Raw genomic sequence first — 17,826 nt, 5'->3', positions numbered from 1 at the left:
ACTTAGCTACTGAGACAATCCCCGCCTCCTTCTAGAGCAGCCAGATTAAAGCTTATAAAAGAAAAGAACATGTAATGAGCATCGTGGAAGTGGCACGAAACTTGATGACAAGTCGCTAGAAGGACCAGATGCAACTTCTTAGCTTATTTTTATAAGTAATACTAACAATCACTATGCACATTGCACAACACTACATTCACAATGGCTACTTACTGCTGTGCCGCACAGTACTACGGTGGCGAGTGGAAGCATTCCGTAGCAGTACGAAGTCAACCGACTTTCACAGGTCAGAGAGGGACCAAGATAAAGTGTGTGTTCTGATGAGGATTCCCCGTAGCATTTCTGATAGTTTATGTGCGACATATTTACATAACCCATCAAAATATATATCAGAGACTTATACTATGGTTCAAATGGCTCTGAGCACTATGCGACTTAACTTCTGAGGTCATCAGTCGCCTAGAACTTAGAACTATTTAAACCTAACTAACCTAAGGACATCACACACATCCATGCCTGAGGCAGAATTTGAACCTGCGACCGTAGCAGTTACTCGGCTCCAGACTGTAGCGCCTAGAACTGCACAGCCACTCCAGCCGGCCACTTATACTATGAACATAAACATTAGTTTTCGCCCCAAGTAAATCTGTTAAACCCTTATTTGACATTCACATTCGTTGGCTTCTGCAATTCATAACCAAATCATCACCTTTCAATATAAACTAGTCCTTCGGCTACTATACAGATCAGTTTATCATTACAAAGAAGATTTCATGGAGGGTCCAGTAGCACTCTGCAACTCAACAATTTTAAAAACAAAAAATTATGTTGGTAACAAAAAAATACCTGCAGAATATGATATCAAGGCAGGAAAAATATTTAAATCCGTTGTTACTCTGATTGACCAAGTTGGAAACTTAAACGTTCCGAAGGAATTCCCAAATTCGCTCAATGTTTGTGGTATGCACTTGCAAAGATGCTTCCACATAGCGTCTTAGAACAGTAATATTAACCGGAAAAGAAAAAGGCAAGTCAGTATTCACACCATGAATTCCATTCTTTTCTACTAACATACTATTGAACTTCAAAAGGCCCTAATCCACGGTAAGATTAGCATACATATTACTATCTATAAAGCACAATGGTAAACATTCCAGTGCCATAGAGTGAACTTAATAGAACCGTGTTTCTCGCAAGGACAAATGTACATACAGTACTTGTAGTGCAGCACGTTTACATGATGGGCAACCACGAAAGCAAAACATCCGAAAACAAAAACACAATATGTAGTTTGTACGAATATACTTCTTCTAAGTTAGATATTACACAAAGGAGAAGATTAATTTCTCGTGTTTTTGTAACTCAGAAAACAACAGGGGAAAAAGACCAAGCGAGGTGAGTGTTTTTCAGCTAATTTACGCTAAAATGATACACTTACTAGGCACTGGCCTTCAACGCAAACGTCCAGTTTTTCATCATTGCACCTCGTCCCGTCGATCACTGCCTGTTTATGTCGGTAATAAAACCGCTCCCCGCGAGGCATGCAGTTCAGTTCACAAGGGTTGGCAGCCTTGGTGTACGGCACCCACCTGCAACATAAGGCAGTAACATGAAATACAGTTTTATTGCTGGTGCTACTGTGCATGTTATGAAGGAAACACGGCTACAAAAGAAAGAACTCATCAATTAACATGCTTTCTAAAGTAGGCACATGGTTTAAACACCATAGCAAACCGGGACACAATAAGATCTCGTCGTTCGGTCTGTAACATGGTAGCAAACAATCGAAAACGATCCATACCAGCATACATAGGGTTGCCAGATCCGAAAATACAAAAACTGTACTCAGTGTTATGTTTTGCTGGATATTTTGCTCTTAAAGCCGAAATTCTTATTTCAAATAGAAATAAAGTCAGTTGGGCATTTTAAATCATTTATTAGTCATCAGTCTACAGCGATATTAACCTGAAATGTGCTTGATCTTAAAAGAAAGAACAACAGAAGAAAACAGTAAATGGCCTTACAATTTGGCCATTATGATAGTAACTAACTGCCCTATCTTGTTAATTGCCCAGTCTTGTCCTTATGATAATCTAACGTCAAAATAAACTAAGTCCTTCATTATACAAAACAATAAAGTCAGTACTGGTGTACATTGGCACCAGTACACCATTGAGATTACGGGAGTGTCGATAAAGGCCTATGACAAGACTCTCTGGAAACACGCCGCCAACCATGGAGGTAGAATATTTTTACCTCCATGCCGCCAACGCCCTCTCAGCCACCAATATTTAGGATCGCTGCTGCGGACCAGAGGGCCAGTTTATCCAGTTAGTTAGTCGTTTAGTTCGACCCTTTTATGCCAGTTAGAGTCTGTACGCTGTGGAGTTCCAGCATGTCAGCGAGGCAGAGCCGCAGACTTAGCCTCTAGCACAGAGACAGGCAGCGCCTTATAGTAAACATTGCGGACTTCAACAACATTGAGGCTACGTGGACTACACAGAAGAGAGCTTGTACCACAGCACTTAGAAACTTAAAGTTAAGTAGCTCTTTCTTTATGAATAAAGAACCCAGTTATTAATTGCGTGCAGTTTGTTTCGTAGATCGAGGGGAGACGAGAGGGTGGGGCATGTTAACATCGGCTGGACGGCACCATTTACTTTGCCTCGCTTGCCCTGAACTTAGCACGGTTGTGAGTGACACTGTATGTTAGGCTTCTGCCTGCTGTGAAGAAAAACATAGGGCACAGACATAAGAATAGAACTGGTTGGTACATCTACATATCCTGAAGGTATATCTCTTTATTCCTTCTGATATTCATTCCAAAAGCTTTGCAAGCAGTGCGTTCTCTGCTTCATCGCTAAAATGCCTAAGAATAACCAGATAGGCCGGACGTGTATACACTCCTGGAAATGTAAAAAAGAACACATTGACACCGGTGTGTCAGACCCACCATACTTGCTCCGGACACTGCGAGAGGGCTGTACAAGCAATGATCACACGCACGGCACAGCGGACACACCAGGAACCGCGGTGTTGGCCGTCGAATGGCGCTAGCTGCGCAGCATTTGTGCACCGCCGCCGTCAGTGTCAGCCAGTTTGCCGTGGCATACGGAGCTCCATCGCAGTCTTTAACACTGGTAGCATGCCGCGACAGCGTGGACGTGAACCGTATGTGCAGTTGACGGACTTTGAGCGAGGGCGTATAGTGGGCATGCGGGAGGCCGGGTGGACGTACCGCCGAATTGCTCAACACGTGGGGCGTGAGGTCTCCGCAGTACATCGATGTTGTCGCCAGTGGTCGGCGGAAGGTGCACGTGCCCGTCGACCTGGGACCGGACCGCAGCGACGCACGGATGCACGCCAAGACCGTAGGATCCTACGCAGTGCCGTAGGGGACCGCACCGCCACTTCCCAGCAAATTAGGGACACTGTTGCTCCTGGGGTATCGGCGAGGACCATTCACAACCGTCTCCATGAAGCTGGGCTACGGTCCCGCACACCGTTAGGCCGTCTTCCGCTCACGCCCCAACATCGTGCAGCCCGCCTCCAGTGGTGTCGCGACAGGCGTGAATGGAGGGACGAATGGAGACGTGTCGTCTTCAGCGATGAGAGTCGCTTCTGCCTTGGTGCCAATGATGGTCGTATGCGTGTTTGGCGCCGTGCAGGTGAGCACCACAATCAGGACTGCATACGACCGAGGCACACAGGGCCAACACCCGGCATCATGGTGTGGGGAGCGATCTCCTACACTGGCCGTACACCACTGGTGATCGTCGAGGGGACACTGAATAGTGCACGGTACATCCAAACCGTCATCGAACCCATCGTTCTACCATTCCTAGACCGGCAAGGGAACTTGCTGTTCCAACAGGACAATGCATGTCCGCATGTATCCCGTGCCACCCAACGTGTAAGTCAACTACCCTGGCCAGCAAGATCTCCGGGTCTGTCCCCCATTGAGCATGTTTGGGACTGGATGAAGCGTCGTCTCACGCGGTCTGCACGTCCAGCACGAACGCTGGTCCAACTGAGGCGCCAGGTGGAAATGGCATGGCAAGCCGTTCGACAGGACTACATCCAGCATCTCTACGATCGTCTCCATGGGAGAATAGCAGCCTGCATTGCTGCGAAAGGTGGATATACACTGTACTAGTGCCGATATTGTGCATGCTCTGTTGCCTGTGTCTATGTGCCTGTGGTTCTGTCAGTGTGATCATGTGATGTATCTGACCCCAGGAATGTGTCAATAAAGTTTCCCCTTCCTGGGACAATGAATTCACGGTGTTCTTATTTCAATTTCCAGGAGTGTATATTTCGCCGGACACGACCGCAAAACACCGGTTACGTCCGGCAACCCTGGCCATACAGTGCTCATACATTTACGTGACACCTTAGCTTCCTACCTGTAGTTCTCAAACGGCAGAAGTCGAATAATATTGGGCCTATGGAGTACCCGCGTAGCTGGTTGGTTCAAATGGCTCTGAGCACCATGGGATTTAACATCTATGGTCATCAGTCCCCTAGACCTTAGAACTACTTAAACCTAACTAACCTAAGGACATCACACAACACCCAGTCATCACGAGGCAGAGAAACCCGCGTAGCTGCTTAATGCTAATTTTACTACGTTTGTTAAATTTAGCCAGTTTGAAGATGTAGATTCTTAGAAGTACTTCTCTTTTTAATGTAAACCCAATCGGCCGCTTCGTTCTTGTGTAATCTCGTGTGAAACGAGTAAGCTGCTTGCCTGCTAACCTTCTCCACTGCTGTATTCACTACGTACTGAACGAGGGGTTCCTACTTCTGCATCGGCTGACGCCGGTAGAAATTGGTTGGCTTCAGACCACAACTTTTCCATAGAATACTGTTCTGCGCCCGATCGTCGCCAACATTAGCGATCTAACAATACAGCACCTCTTTGTTACGTTGGCCTTACGAAGAGATTGTCGTGCTGTGCCAAACCGTTATGCACTTAGGTAGTGCACGACTGAAGTGGAAAGAAAGACCCTTGGTGCATCCATCCATGAGTGGATAACGACAAAAAAATTTCATTCCTCTGCGTAGCGCAGCTCCAATGTACACTACTGGTAAAATTGCTACACCACGAACATGACGTGCTACAGACGCGAAATTTAACCCACAGGAAGATGATGCTGTGATATGCGAATGATTACCTTTTCAGAGCATTCACACAAGGTTGGCGCCTACCTACAACGTGCTGACATGAGGGGAAAAAAATGGTTCAAATGGCTCTGAGCACTATGGGACGTAACTTCTGAGGTCATCAGTCCCCTAGAACTTAGAACCACTTAAACCTAACTAACCTAAGGACACCACACACATCCATTCCGGAGGCAGGATTCGAACCTGCGACCGTAGCGGTCGCGCGGTTCCAGACTGTAGCGCCTAGATCCGCTCGGCCACCCCGGCCGGCGACATGAGGAAAGTTTCCAACCGATTTCTCATACACAAACTGCAGTTGACCGGCGTTGCCTGGTGAAACGTTGTTGTGATGCCTCGTGTAAGGAGGAGAAATGTGTACCATCACGTTTCCGACTTTGATAAAGGTCGGGTTGTAGCCTATCGCGATTGCGGGTTATCGTATCGCGACATTGCTGCTCGCGTTGGTCGAGATCCAATGACTGTTAGCGGAATATGGAATCGGTGGGTTCAGGAGGGTAATACGGAACGCCGTGCTGGATCCCAACGGCCTCGTATCACTAACAGTCGGGATGACAGACATCTTATCCGCATGGCTGTATCGGATCGGCCGGCCTGTGTGGCCGAGCGGTTCTAGGCGCTTCAGTCTGGAACCGCGCGACCGCTACGGTCGCAGGTTCGAATCCTGCCTCGGGCATGGATGTATGTGATGTCCTTAGGTTAGTTAGGTTTAAGTAGTTCTAAGTTCTAGGGTACTAATGACCTCAGATGTTAAGTCCCATAGTGCTTAGAGCCATTTGAACCATTTGTAACGGATCGTGCAGCCACGTCTCGATCCCTGAGTCAACAGATGGGGACGTTTACAAGACAACAACCATCTGCACGAACAGTCTGACGACGTTTGGAGCAGCATGGACTATCAGCTCGGAGACCATGGCTGCAGCTACTCTTGACGCTGCATCACAGACAGGAGCGCCTGCGATGGTGTACTCAACGACGAACCTCGCTGCGCGAATGGCAAAACGTCATTTTTTCGGATGAATCCAGGTTCTGTTTCCAGCATCATGATGGTCGCATCCGTGTTTGGCGACATCGCGATGAACGCACATTCGAAGCGTGCATTCGTTATCGCCATACTGGCATATCATCCGGCATGATGGTACAGGGTGCCATTGGTTACACGTCTCGGTCACCTCTCGTTCGCATTGACGGCACTTTGAACAGTGGACGTTACATTGCAGATGTGTTACGACCTGTGGCTCTACTCTTCATTCGATCCCTGCATGCACGACCTCATGTTGCAGGTGCTGTACGGGCCTTTCTGGATACAGAAAACGTTCGACTGTTGCCTTGGCCAACACATTCTCCTGATCTCTCACCAATTGAAAACGTCTGGTCAATGGTGGCCGAGCAACTGGCTCGTCACAATACGCCAGTCACTACTCTTGATGAACTGTGGTATCGTTTGAAGCTCCATGGGCAGCTGTACCTGAACACGCCATCCAAGCTCTGTTTGACTCAATGCCCAGGCGTATCAAGGCCGTTATTACGGCCAGAGGTGTTTGTTCTGGGTACTGATTTCTCAGGATCTATGCACTCAAATTGCGTGAAAAGGTAATCACATGTCAGTTCTAATACAATATATTTGTCCAATGATTACCCGTTTATCACCTGCATTTCTTCTTGGTGTAGCAATTTTAATGGCCAGTAGTATATGTTCAGTCATAGCTATTGTAAATGCTGATGTAATGAATTTTGGAAATCCATATGTTTCTGAGTCGAAATTGTCAACAGAGAAAACTCTTGTAGTTTAAGTCAAAAATGGATAGATTAACAAGCTGGTATGTTGAACTTTGCTTGTTTCAGTTCTTTGGGATCAGTTGTGTACTACCAAATGGAATTTTGACCCTATGGTTGAAGTTTTAACCCAAAAACCTAGGACTTATTTGCATAGCGCTAATGAAGTTCGTGAAACCGGGCTAAAAAGTGTTTTGTTTACTTAATACAATACTCAATGTTCACCAAGAATCCGTAGCTAAATCAATGAAAGTATACGAAAGACCTGATAATTCCGGTTGCTTACTTTCACGCTATCTGTAATTACATGGCTCATGTATCACTGTTTGCGACATTTGATGATAAATAAACATGGTTAACTGGGGAGCACACGATCTGCCCTCGAAAATCAATATAGCCGATTTTATCAAATAAATTATTATTAACAGGTCGTAAGTGAACTTCACGTTTCATTACTTACATTTTATTCCTTATACACTGAAGTGCCAGAGACTGTTTTTGCATGTGTTTTCAGATACAGAGATATGTAAACGGGCAGAATACGGCGCTGCGGCCGGCAACGCCTGTGTAAGACAACAAGCGTCTGGCTCAGTTGTTAGCTTGGTTACCGCTGCTGCAATGACAGATTATCAAGATATAAGTGAGTTTGAAAGTGGTGTCATAGTCGGTGCAAAAGCGACACACGATAGGACACAGGATCAAATGGTTCAAATGGCTCTGAGCACTATGGGACTCAACTTCTGAGGTCATTAGTCCCCTAGAACTTAGAACTAGTTAAACCTAACTAACCTAAGGACATCACACACATCCATGCCCGAGGCAGGATTCGAACCTGCGACCGGAGAGGTCTCGCGGTTCCAGACTGCAGCGCCTAGAACCGCACGGCCACTTCGGCCGGCCCAAGGCACAGGATCTCCGAGGTAGCGATGAAGTGGGGATTTTCCGATACGACCATTTCAAGAGTGTACCCTGAATATCAGGAACCCGGTAAAACATCAAATCTCCGACATCGCTGCGGTCGGTAAAAGATCATGGAAGAACGAGACCAACAACGACTGAAGAGAATCGTTCAACGTGACAGAACTGCAACCTCTCCGCAGATTGCTACAGATTTCAGTGCTGGGGCATCAACAAGTGTCAGCGTGCGAACCATTCAACGAAACATCGTCGATGTGGGCTTTCGGAGCCGAAGGCCCGCTTGTGTACCCTTGACGACTGCATGACACAGAACATTACGCCTTGCCTGGGCCCGTCAACACCGACATTGGGTTGTTGATGATTGGAAACATGTTGCCTGGTCGGCCGAGACTCGTTTCAAATTATATCGAGAGGATGGACGTGTACGGGTATGGAGACAACCTCATGAATCCATGGACCCTGCATGTCAGCTGGGGACTGTTCAACCTAAATGAGGCTCTGAAATGGTGTGGGGCGTGTACAGTTGGAGTGAAATGGGACCCCTGATACGTCTAGATACTACTCCGGCCGGTGACACGTACGTAAACATTCTGTCTGATCACCTGAATCCATTCATATTCATTGTGCATTCCGATGGACTTTGGCAACTCCCGCAGGAAAATGCGACACCCTACATGTCCAGAATAGCCACAGAGTGGCTCCAGCAACACTCTTCTGAGTTTGAACACTTCCGGCTGCCCACCAAACTCCCCAGGAACGAACATTATTGAGCATATCTGGGATGCCTTGCAACGTGCTGTTCCGAAGAGCTCTCCATCCCCTCGTACTCTTATTGATTTATGGACAGCCCTGCAGGATTCATGGTTTCAGTTCCCTCCAGCACTACATCAGACATTAGTCGAGTCCACGTCACGTCGTGTGGCGGCACTTCTGTGTGCTAGGGGGGGCTGCACGATATTAGGCAGGTGTACCACAGTTTCTTTGGCTCTTCAGTTTATGTACTCTAATAATTCTCGAAGTGTTCACATATGGCACATAGCAGCTACTGAAATTCGAAACAGTCACCTAGGCAAATGTCTCCATTTGCTAATAATTGGACACTAGAATATTAATGGTAGCTATTCTTCAGGTTACAGTAGACTAAGGTGACAAACGTCATGTGATAGATCCTAATATCGTGTCGGATCATCTTTTTCTGGGCGCGGTGCAGAAACTCCACGTGGCATGGACTCAACAAGTCGTCGGAAGTAGCCTGCAGAAATATTGAGCCATGTTGCCTCGTTAGCCGTCCGTAATTGCTAAATGTAAATGTCGTGCGACTAGGGCCTCCTGTCGGGTAGACCGTTCGCCGGGTGCAAGTCTTTCGATTTGACGTCACTTCGGCGACTTGCGCGCCGATGGGGATGAGATGATGATGATTAGGACAACACAACATGCAGTCCCTGAGCGGAGAAAATCTCCGACCCAGCCGGGAATCGAACCCGGGCCCTTATGTTGACATTCTGTCGCGCTGACCACTCAGCAACCGGAGGCGGACTCTGTAATTGCTGAAGTGTTGCCGGTGCAGGATGTTGTGCATGGCCTGACCTTTCGATTATGTCCTATAAAAGTTCGATAGGATTTATGCAGGGCGATCTGGATGGCCAAACCATTCGCTCGAATTTTCCAGAATGTTCTTCAAACCAATCGCGAATAATTGTCGCCTGGTGATGTGACAACGTTGTTTGGGAACTTGAAGTCCATGAATGGGTGCAAATGGTCTCCAAATTGCCGAACATTACCATTTCCAGTCAATGATCGGTTCAATTGGACCAGAGGACTCAGTCCATTCCATGTAAAGACATGGCACACCATAATGCAGCCGCCACCAGCTTGCACAGTGCCTTGTTCACAACTTGAGTCCATGGCTGCGTGGGATCTGCGCCACACTCGAACTCTACCATCAGCTCTCACCAATTGAAATCGAGTCTCGTCTGACCAGGCCATGGTTTACCGTCGTCTATGATCCAACCGAAATGGTCACGGGCCCAGGAGGGGCGCTACAGGCGATGTCGTGGTATTAGTAAAGGCACTCGCGTCGGTCGTCTGCTGCTGCAGCCAATTAACGCTAATTTCGCCGCACTGTTCTAACACATACGTTCGTCGTAAGTTCCACATTCATTCCTGCGGTTGTTTCACGCAGCGTTGCTTGTCTGTTAGCACTGACAAGTTTCCGCAAATGCTGCTGCTCTTGGTCGTTAAGTGAAGGCCATTGGGCACTGCGTTGTCCGTGGTAAGAAGTAATCCTGAAATCTGTTATTCTCGGCACACTCTTGATACTGGGGATTTCGGAATATTGAAATCCCTGACAGATTTTCTAAGTGAAATATCCCATGCGCCTAGCTCCAACTACCTTTCCGCCTTCAGTGTCTGTTAATTCCCGTAGTACGGCCATGATCATGTTCTCACACGAATCACCTGAGTACAAATGACAGGTCCGCCAATGCATTGCCCTTTTATACTTTGTGTATGCGATACTATCGCCATTTGTATACATGCGTATCGCTATCCCGTGACTTTTGTCGTCTCGCTGTATGTCTGAGGCACTGACAGTATTTAAAGGAGAGGAGGATTTCAAAGGATCAGAATTCGCCGTAGCATATTACGATGCTCCGTCAGTATCATTGGCTTCTGACTGCAGCTTAGAAAGATTTAATTATCTTGCTGGATATGCTGCTTACGAATCAGACAGTACAACAAATCACGCCGGCCGGAGTGGCCGAGCGGTTCTAGGCGCTACAGTCTGGAACCACGCGACCGTCGAAGCACCATACCATGGCCCGCACGTTCACCGGATCTGACGTCCCCGGATTTCTTTATGTGGGGAAAGTTGAAGGATATTTGCCATCGTGATCAACCGACAACGCCTGACAACATGCGTCAGCGCATTGTCAATGCATGGGCGAACATTACGGAGCCGGCCGGTGTGGCCGAGCGGTTATAGGCGCTTCAGTCTGGAACCGCGCGACCGCTACGGTCGCAGGTTCGAATCCTGCCTCGGGCATGGGTGTGTGTGATGTCCTTAGCTTAGTTAGGTTTAAGTAGTTCTAAGTTCTAGTGGCCTGATGACCTCAGAAGTTAAGTCCCATAGTGCTCAGAGCCATTTGAACCATTTGACCAACAAATCACTGGTCACACTTACAGTAGGGTTACTGGCAGCGCCTGAGGACACATCGACTTCGTAGCTGAGTGTGAATTCTAGCGGGGATTTGCTTGTTGTCATTAAGCTCCTATGTGCCACACTTAACCGAGCGTTTCCCCTTATTCATCCACAAATAATTAAAATTGACACCATAACGTGATCATTTATACGTCTGCGCTAGCTGTCATCAAAACACAAGGCAAAGAAAGCAAAGGAAGCTCAACATCGCAAAGCAAGGAAGTTGCGATTCTCATCGCCTAAAGGTGGATATGGACAATATTTGTGTAAATTTTGCTGTGGAGAAACTTAGATTACTGACAGAAGTGAAGCTCCTCTGACTGTGTTTGTTTGACGACACTGGAACTCCAACTCCACCTACCTGGACTGAGCCATGATCTGACTTATTTCCTACACCAAATCCCGGCTTTGCTGAACGGCAGACCCGGTGAACGAACGCTCTACTTCAACCATCGTCACTTATTTTGGTTGCCGGAATGAAAAATCCATCTATTACTTTTACTGTCTCATTTCCTAATCTAGTTCCCACAACATCACCTAACTGAATTAGACTACATTCCACTATCCTGGTTTTACTTTCGTTGATGTTCATCTACTAAGCCTTTTCAAGGTATTATCAGATTCGTTCCGTTGGTCTTCCGAGTCCTTTGCGTCTCTGATAGAATTGCATTGTCACCAGCAAATCTCAAAGCAAGTATGGGAAAGATAATGTCAATGAAGTATGATTAATGAAATGTGAAGTATACATGCAAAATCTGTCATATAGGCTAATCCATAAAATTTGCCATGTAGTTTGTTAAAATGGAACTAGCCCAATGGCGGTAGATACATATTAGTAATTGTTTCGTACTTATTTATTTTCAAGGAATTTTCTTGTGTTGATAGAGTGCTATTGGTCTCGTATCTTTTCTGGACAGAGGAGTTATCAATTGTGCTAATTCACTTAATAACTGATCCTCAACAGATGTACTTGGCGAGGGACGTAGGTCACTTAAAAGAGAATTATGACCAGACATGTTCGTCGTGATGCGTCACTCATGGTCTGACTGGAAAGCTGATTATTCTTAAACAGCAGGTATAATTGACATAGTACTAGGCTTATGTGGATAGTAATTAGTTGACACTGCAATTGCTGACGATCTAGAAGAAGTTTCTTTAAACGGATTTGTAATTTGGAATGCATTTGGTTTTTCTGGATACGATTTCTTCAGAAATATCACCATGCTTTTGATAAATTTGTAAACTTCGTGTTCTTCAGTTTCCTTATCGAGCAGTGAAGACAAAAATTTCCTGTTTTTTTTCGGATTTGTTCTTGAACTATTCACGCACTATATTGTCCAAGGATTGTTGTTGTCCGTTTTCGCTTATCAACAGGTTGTTATTTATCCCCATATCGCTGTTCGACTTAGTGTTCAGCTGAAGTTGCTTTCATGTTAGGATTAACATTTCTGGTTTCAGAAAAGTCTCTCATGCTTCACTTCTTGGTTCTGCCATTCCAGCATCCTCAGCTTGTTGGCTTTCGTATTTGTCATCAACTTTCATTTTAGAAGACGTAATGTTTGCCCAAGTCGTGAAAACTATATAATTCGTGTCAAAAACATGTAACGTTTGTACGAGCTAATATCAGAGTTCTGTTTTGTTGGAAATTATAAAAGGAAAATTCAGCACATTATATTTATTAGTAACTAAAATTATTACAGCAAAAAACTACCATAAAACACTTCAGATTCATAAAGAGCAATGGAAATTCTCCGACAGCGCTGCTAACTGACTATGTAGATATTGGTGATAAACAACATCGGGTAATTTACAACCGTTAGGTTGGTGCGTAAGTTCATATCATTTCTGTTTTGCATTTTGGTATTCCGTGTTCTATGGGTTTATTTATCGATTTTCATTTTTCATTTGTAGTTCACTGTTGCTTTTTGAGTTTACGTAGTGTCATTTTGACATTTGGAGATAGGGAGTGGAGCTGTGGACGCTAGAAAATGGAGTACCAAGTGGAGAAATTCGTGCATTTCCGACATATTCTTCTGTTTGAATTCAATGGGGGGGGGGGGGGGGGGGCGGTGACGGCCGCGGGGGCAGCCAGAAACGTTCGCGGCGTGTGGGGATAGTGACATTGGACAGAGCGCGGCACGTTCAAGAAACCTGTGGGGTTTGATGAATATTGTTTAAGCACATTAATCCGCAGTGATACACGTCAGTGCATTCGAGAACTGGCAAATGTTGTGAACTGCAATCATTCCACCATCGTGAGACACTTGCATGCAACGGGCAAGGTTCAAAAATTGGATGTATGGGTACCGCAGGCTCTAAGCCAAAATCACAAAAATCAGCAGGTGACCATATGTTCATCTCTGCTTGCTCGTCATCAACTGGCTCATGAGCAACACCGAACATTCCTAACGTACATCGTTACTGGTGACGAGAAATGATGTCTTTATGCAGCATATGGAAAAGAAGGGAATGGTTGAGCCCAAACAAAGCAGCAACTCCTCGTCAAAGACCTGCGTGCATTCACAAAAGATATTGTTACGCATCGGGTGTAACAGCAGCGCTGTGATGTACTGCGAATTGCTTCCCCGAGGTGTAATAATCACTGGTGACATTTATTATCAACAATTGAGACGTTTTGCAGACGGAGTCTAAGAACAACGACCCATATTTTCCGCTCTCAGTCGAACAACTTAATGAACTTCATTTCTAGTTGAAACCTGCGCTCCGAACATGTTCTTCGCCTCAAAACCACGTTATTTCTACAGCCGTAGAATCGAAAAGTTACCCAATGGTTGGCAGGCTATTGTAAATAGTGAAGGAGAATATGTTATTGATGAGTGAAGCCACTGTTATGATCATCTGTTGTGTTTATTAAAGTTATGGAAAAACGCTACGAACTTATACATCAACCTAATATTTCTGTTCTGACTCTTACGGAATTATTGATCGAGACAGTCAAAGTGCTATGTCTGACAGCAGCTTCTCCAAGGACTAGGAACAAACAGAAGCAAACAACCATAGTTAAGGAATCCAGAGAATTAAAATTTTTACTCGTTGGTGCAGCCGTTAAGAAATGAACAATGAACGTCAACATGTAGACAGCCTTTGCCACTCTGTACTGACCTTCCTTGACACTGGTAAAATATCCCGTATCTCAATAAGTGTTTGTTTCCAGTCACATGTCTGAAGAATATCTTTTCTACTTTTAACTAGTCCTATCTCCTGTACGAATATAGTGCATTTTTAAACACTTCCATATAAAGATAGAAACAAAAACTGTCCACAAACATGATTAAATACGATAAATGTAACATAATAAACCAATGATATGAGATTTATCACAACAGGTTTGATGCAGTACAGTGCTGATTGAAGGCAAAGTAAATTCCTTAAGCTGCTTGCTTGTACTTACGTAAAATATCTATTTTCAAAAGGCTCCGCGTCGAATTGGGAACATTGTTCTGCGCGGAAGTCTTTGGAGTCTTCTGGACAATCCTGTGAATAAGAAGCATTAATTCAATATACATAATTCAAAATGATCACACATTACTTAATACTGTCCTCAGGTGTAAACTAAACTGTAAGTGACCGTAAAATATACGATTCTCTTCATAAGTTAGAGCTTCGTAAATGTGAAGACTAAGGCATAAGAAAGTTATTGGGAAATATCCAACAAAACTGGTGAAAATTTGAAAAAAATCCAATGGTATCTCCATTCTCTTACATCCAAATTATTTCAGAATTGTGATTAAATACAACATTGACTGCTAAATCGACAGCGGTAAGTCAACACTGACTTTCATCCGGGATATACTGATATACTTCTCCTATGGGCAGAGGAAAGAAAGGAAGGAAGATTGAGTTTAACGTCCCGTCGACATCGAGGTCGTTAGAGACGGAGCACAAGCTTGGGTCATGTCAAGGATGGGGAAGGAAATCGGTCGTACCCTTTCAAAGGAACCATTCCGGCATTTGCCGCGAGCGATTTAGGGTTTGAACCGTCGTCCTCCAGAAAGCGAGTCCAATGGGTTAACCATTGCGCCACCTCACTCGATGTAGAGGAAAGACTAGGTCTTTTACCTCACTTTCGGAACCATCGTAGCACATGAAGGGAGTTATTTATTTATATTTAGCCCACTGGAACTCTGTTAGTGGTAGTTAATAATAGAATATATTAGTATATTTAACAATCAATGCAATAATAATAATGCTGCGAAGTTGAATAACGGGAAAGGAAAGTGAAGGGTTCGATCATCGCCTACAGTATTAAGAAGCAAAGGAAGGAATGAAAGAACATTAGGATTTAAAGTCCCGTCAACATCAAGGTCATTAGAGACAAGGCACAAGCTCGGAATGGTTCAAGTCTAGGGGAAAGAAATCGTCCGCGCACTTTCAAAGGAACAACCCCAGCTTTCGCCTGGAGCGATTTAGGGAAATCACGGAAAACCTAAATCTGAACGGCGAGACGCAGATTTTAACCGTCGTCCTCCCGAATGCCAGACCGGTGACGTAACCACTGCGCCACCTCGCTCAGTATTAACCATTGACGCATTTGCCAGAATGATTCGAAAAAACCACACAGAATCCAAATAAAAACACAGTGGCACATATAAAAGAGGACCTGAGGGGCTGGGGTTGAAACCGTGAACTTCCTACCTATAATCTAGGCATTTTATACTTAAGACACCATCTGGAAAGAAAGGAGAAATTGCCAGTACAGATAAATAAGACCACCGGGTAAAAATCTGTCACCAGGCAGCCACGTAGCCTCCACTGCTGGCATAAGTCAGGCCAGTGAATGGGTGTGCAAGTGCCAGTCGGTTGTACGATGTGTCGACGTGGAGAACTGACGAAATGGCAGAAAGGAGCTATCGTGTTTGGACGTGCCCACAAATGAAGTTGCCCGATTTGTTGCTGTATCAGTGCAGACTGTCCAACGTACGTATGTACATGGAATGTTGAGCCACTAGTAAAAAAAAAAACTCGACCGACACGGACGGGAAACTACTGCCGTGCCCTGTCAATGACGATCGGTTTCAAATCCGACAGTGAATGCAGGTCCATCTCAGCAAGTTGCTAAGCGTTGTATACGAAATGAACTGCATGCAGTGAACATGGAGCCAGGTCCTCGTCAAACGCCACTGCTCACTGCGTCTCATAAGGCAACGGTTCTTCTGTGGTCCAAACAACACAGAATCTGGGCTGTAGCTGAGTCGAGACGTATAGATTTCTACATCCACATTTACATCTACATCGGTACTACACCAGCCACCGTACGGTGCTTGGTGGAGGGTACCCTGAAACACTACTAGTCATGTGCTTTCATGTTCCACCCACAAATAGAGAGAGGAAAGAACGCCTGTGTATATGCCTCCGTATGAGCCCTAATTTCTCGTATCTTATCTTCATGATCCTTACAAATGATGCAGGGCGTCGAGTACCTGACAGCAGAATAGGGCATTTAACCCGCTATGTGTGGAGGGTGTTGTTCTAGGAAGGAAGGAAGATTAGAGTTTAACGTCTCGTGGACAGCGTGGTGATTACAGACGGAGAACAAGCTCGGATTACTAACGGATGGGGAAGGACGTCGGACATGCCTTTTCCAAAGGAACCATTATGAAGTTGCCTGGCGTGCCTTAGGGAAACAACCAAAAAAGTTAAACCTGGATGGCCGGATGGGGATTTGAACAGTCTGCCTCCTGAATGGGAGTCTAGCGTGCTAACCACTGAGGCACCTTGCTTGCCGGAGACTCTTCTGTGGTGCTTTGGGCTGTTTCGCGTGGCATGACTTGGGCCCACTCATTCAGGTTATCATCTACGTGAACTTGGATGTATATTTCAACATTCTCGGTGACCAAGTGTTGTCCTTGCTTCTGCATCATCATGATAAGTATGCTGTGGACACTACCGTCTTTTCAGGGGAGGACAACACTGCTTGCAGGAAGGCGCACGTACGTTCCTAGTTCGACGAACACTCGGACATCCTATCGCTCCTTGAGTGATCCAGTAAATCAGATGATCTTAATCCCGCTGAGAATGTGTGTGACAATTTGGAACAGCGGGTGAAATGCAGCAGTTAACATCCTCCTCAATTTTATAGCTCTATGGAGTGTAATCATTAATGAGTGGTTGCACTTGAATATGGCATATCTGAAGAAACTTTTGGACTCTGTTCATCACCGAAGTGGAGCCTTCATCAAGACCAAGACAGATGCGGTGTTAAAGGATATTAGCCGATGTCTGCTTGGGGGTAGGACTGATTTCTTTTTTTTTCTTCTTTTTTTTGTATAAAATCTATGCCCCATATTCCAGGAGGGAAACTTACCTCTTCCTCCCCCCCTCTGCCCCCTTCTTACGGACGCAAAATATTCTTTGTATTGCAGGTTCATCGTTCCCAAAGGATTTCACTGACGTCATTTCATATCACTGCATTTCATTAATTTATCACCATCACTTCTCTTAATTTAATAAGTTGTCAGTGATAGTGTCGAAATGATGACGGATGGCTAACTAGGTAAATGAAAAACGTTACTGAACGCTATCGTAAGCTCCTTCTTCACGTTAGCTCCCGAATATTTCGAAGCTGGTGAAAATGCGTATGAAAAATTTATCGGAAAAACATCTCAACATACATCACACAACCGAAAATTTCACGGCGTGACTCAGAGACTTTGCTAGTCATTCGAAAGCAACGTTTTATAACGGTCACGATTGAATACAATTAACCATCATGGAAGCCAAGGCATCCG

At 45.3% G+C, this 17,826-nt stretch overlaps 1 protein-coding gene across 1 annotated transcript in view; it reads right to left on the bottom strand.

Moving 5' to 3' along the window:
• The window catches only part of LOC126188956 (papilin), a 260,366-nt gene extending 245,817 nt beyond the window's left edge, over positions 1–14,549 (bottom strand). Inside the window, exons 1-2 of the mRNA XM_049930714.1 lie at positions 14,490–14,549; positions 1,439–1,589 (exon numbers count right to left, since the gene is read on the bottom strand). Coding sequence (XP_049786671.1) covers positions 1,439–1,543 — 105 coding nt within the window. The 5' untranslated portion in view covers positions 1,544–1,589; positions 14,490–14,549. The remainder of the gene's footprint in view (positions 1–1,438; positions 1,590–14,489) is intronic.
• Positions 14,550–17,826: the final 3,277 nt, after the last annotated feature.

This window comes from Schistocerca cancellata, chromosome 5 (assembly GCF_023864275.1).
Source record: "Schistocerca cancellata isolate TAMUIC-IGC-003103 chromosome 5, iqSchCanc2.1, whole genome shotgun sequence".
NCBI lineage: Eukaryota > Metazoa > Arthropoda > Insecta > Orthoptera > Acrididae > Schistocerca > Schistocerca cancellata.
The sequence above is the reverse complement of the archived record's forward strand: the minus strand, read 5'-3'. Positions and strand labels throughout refer to the sequence as shown.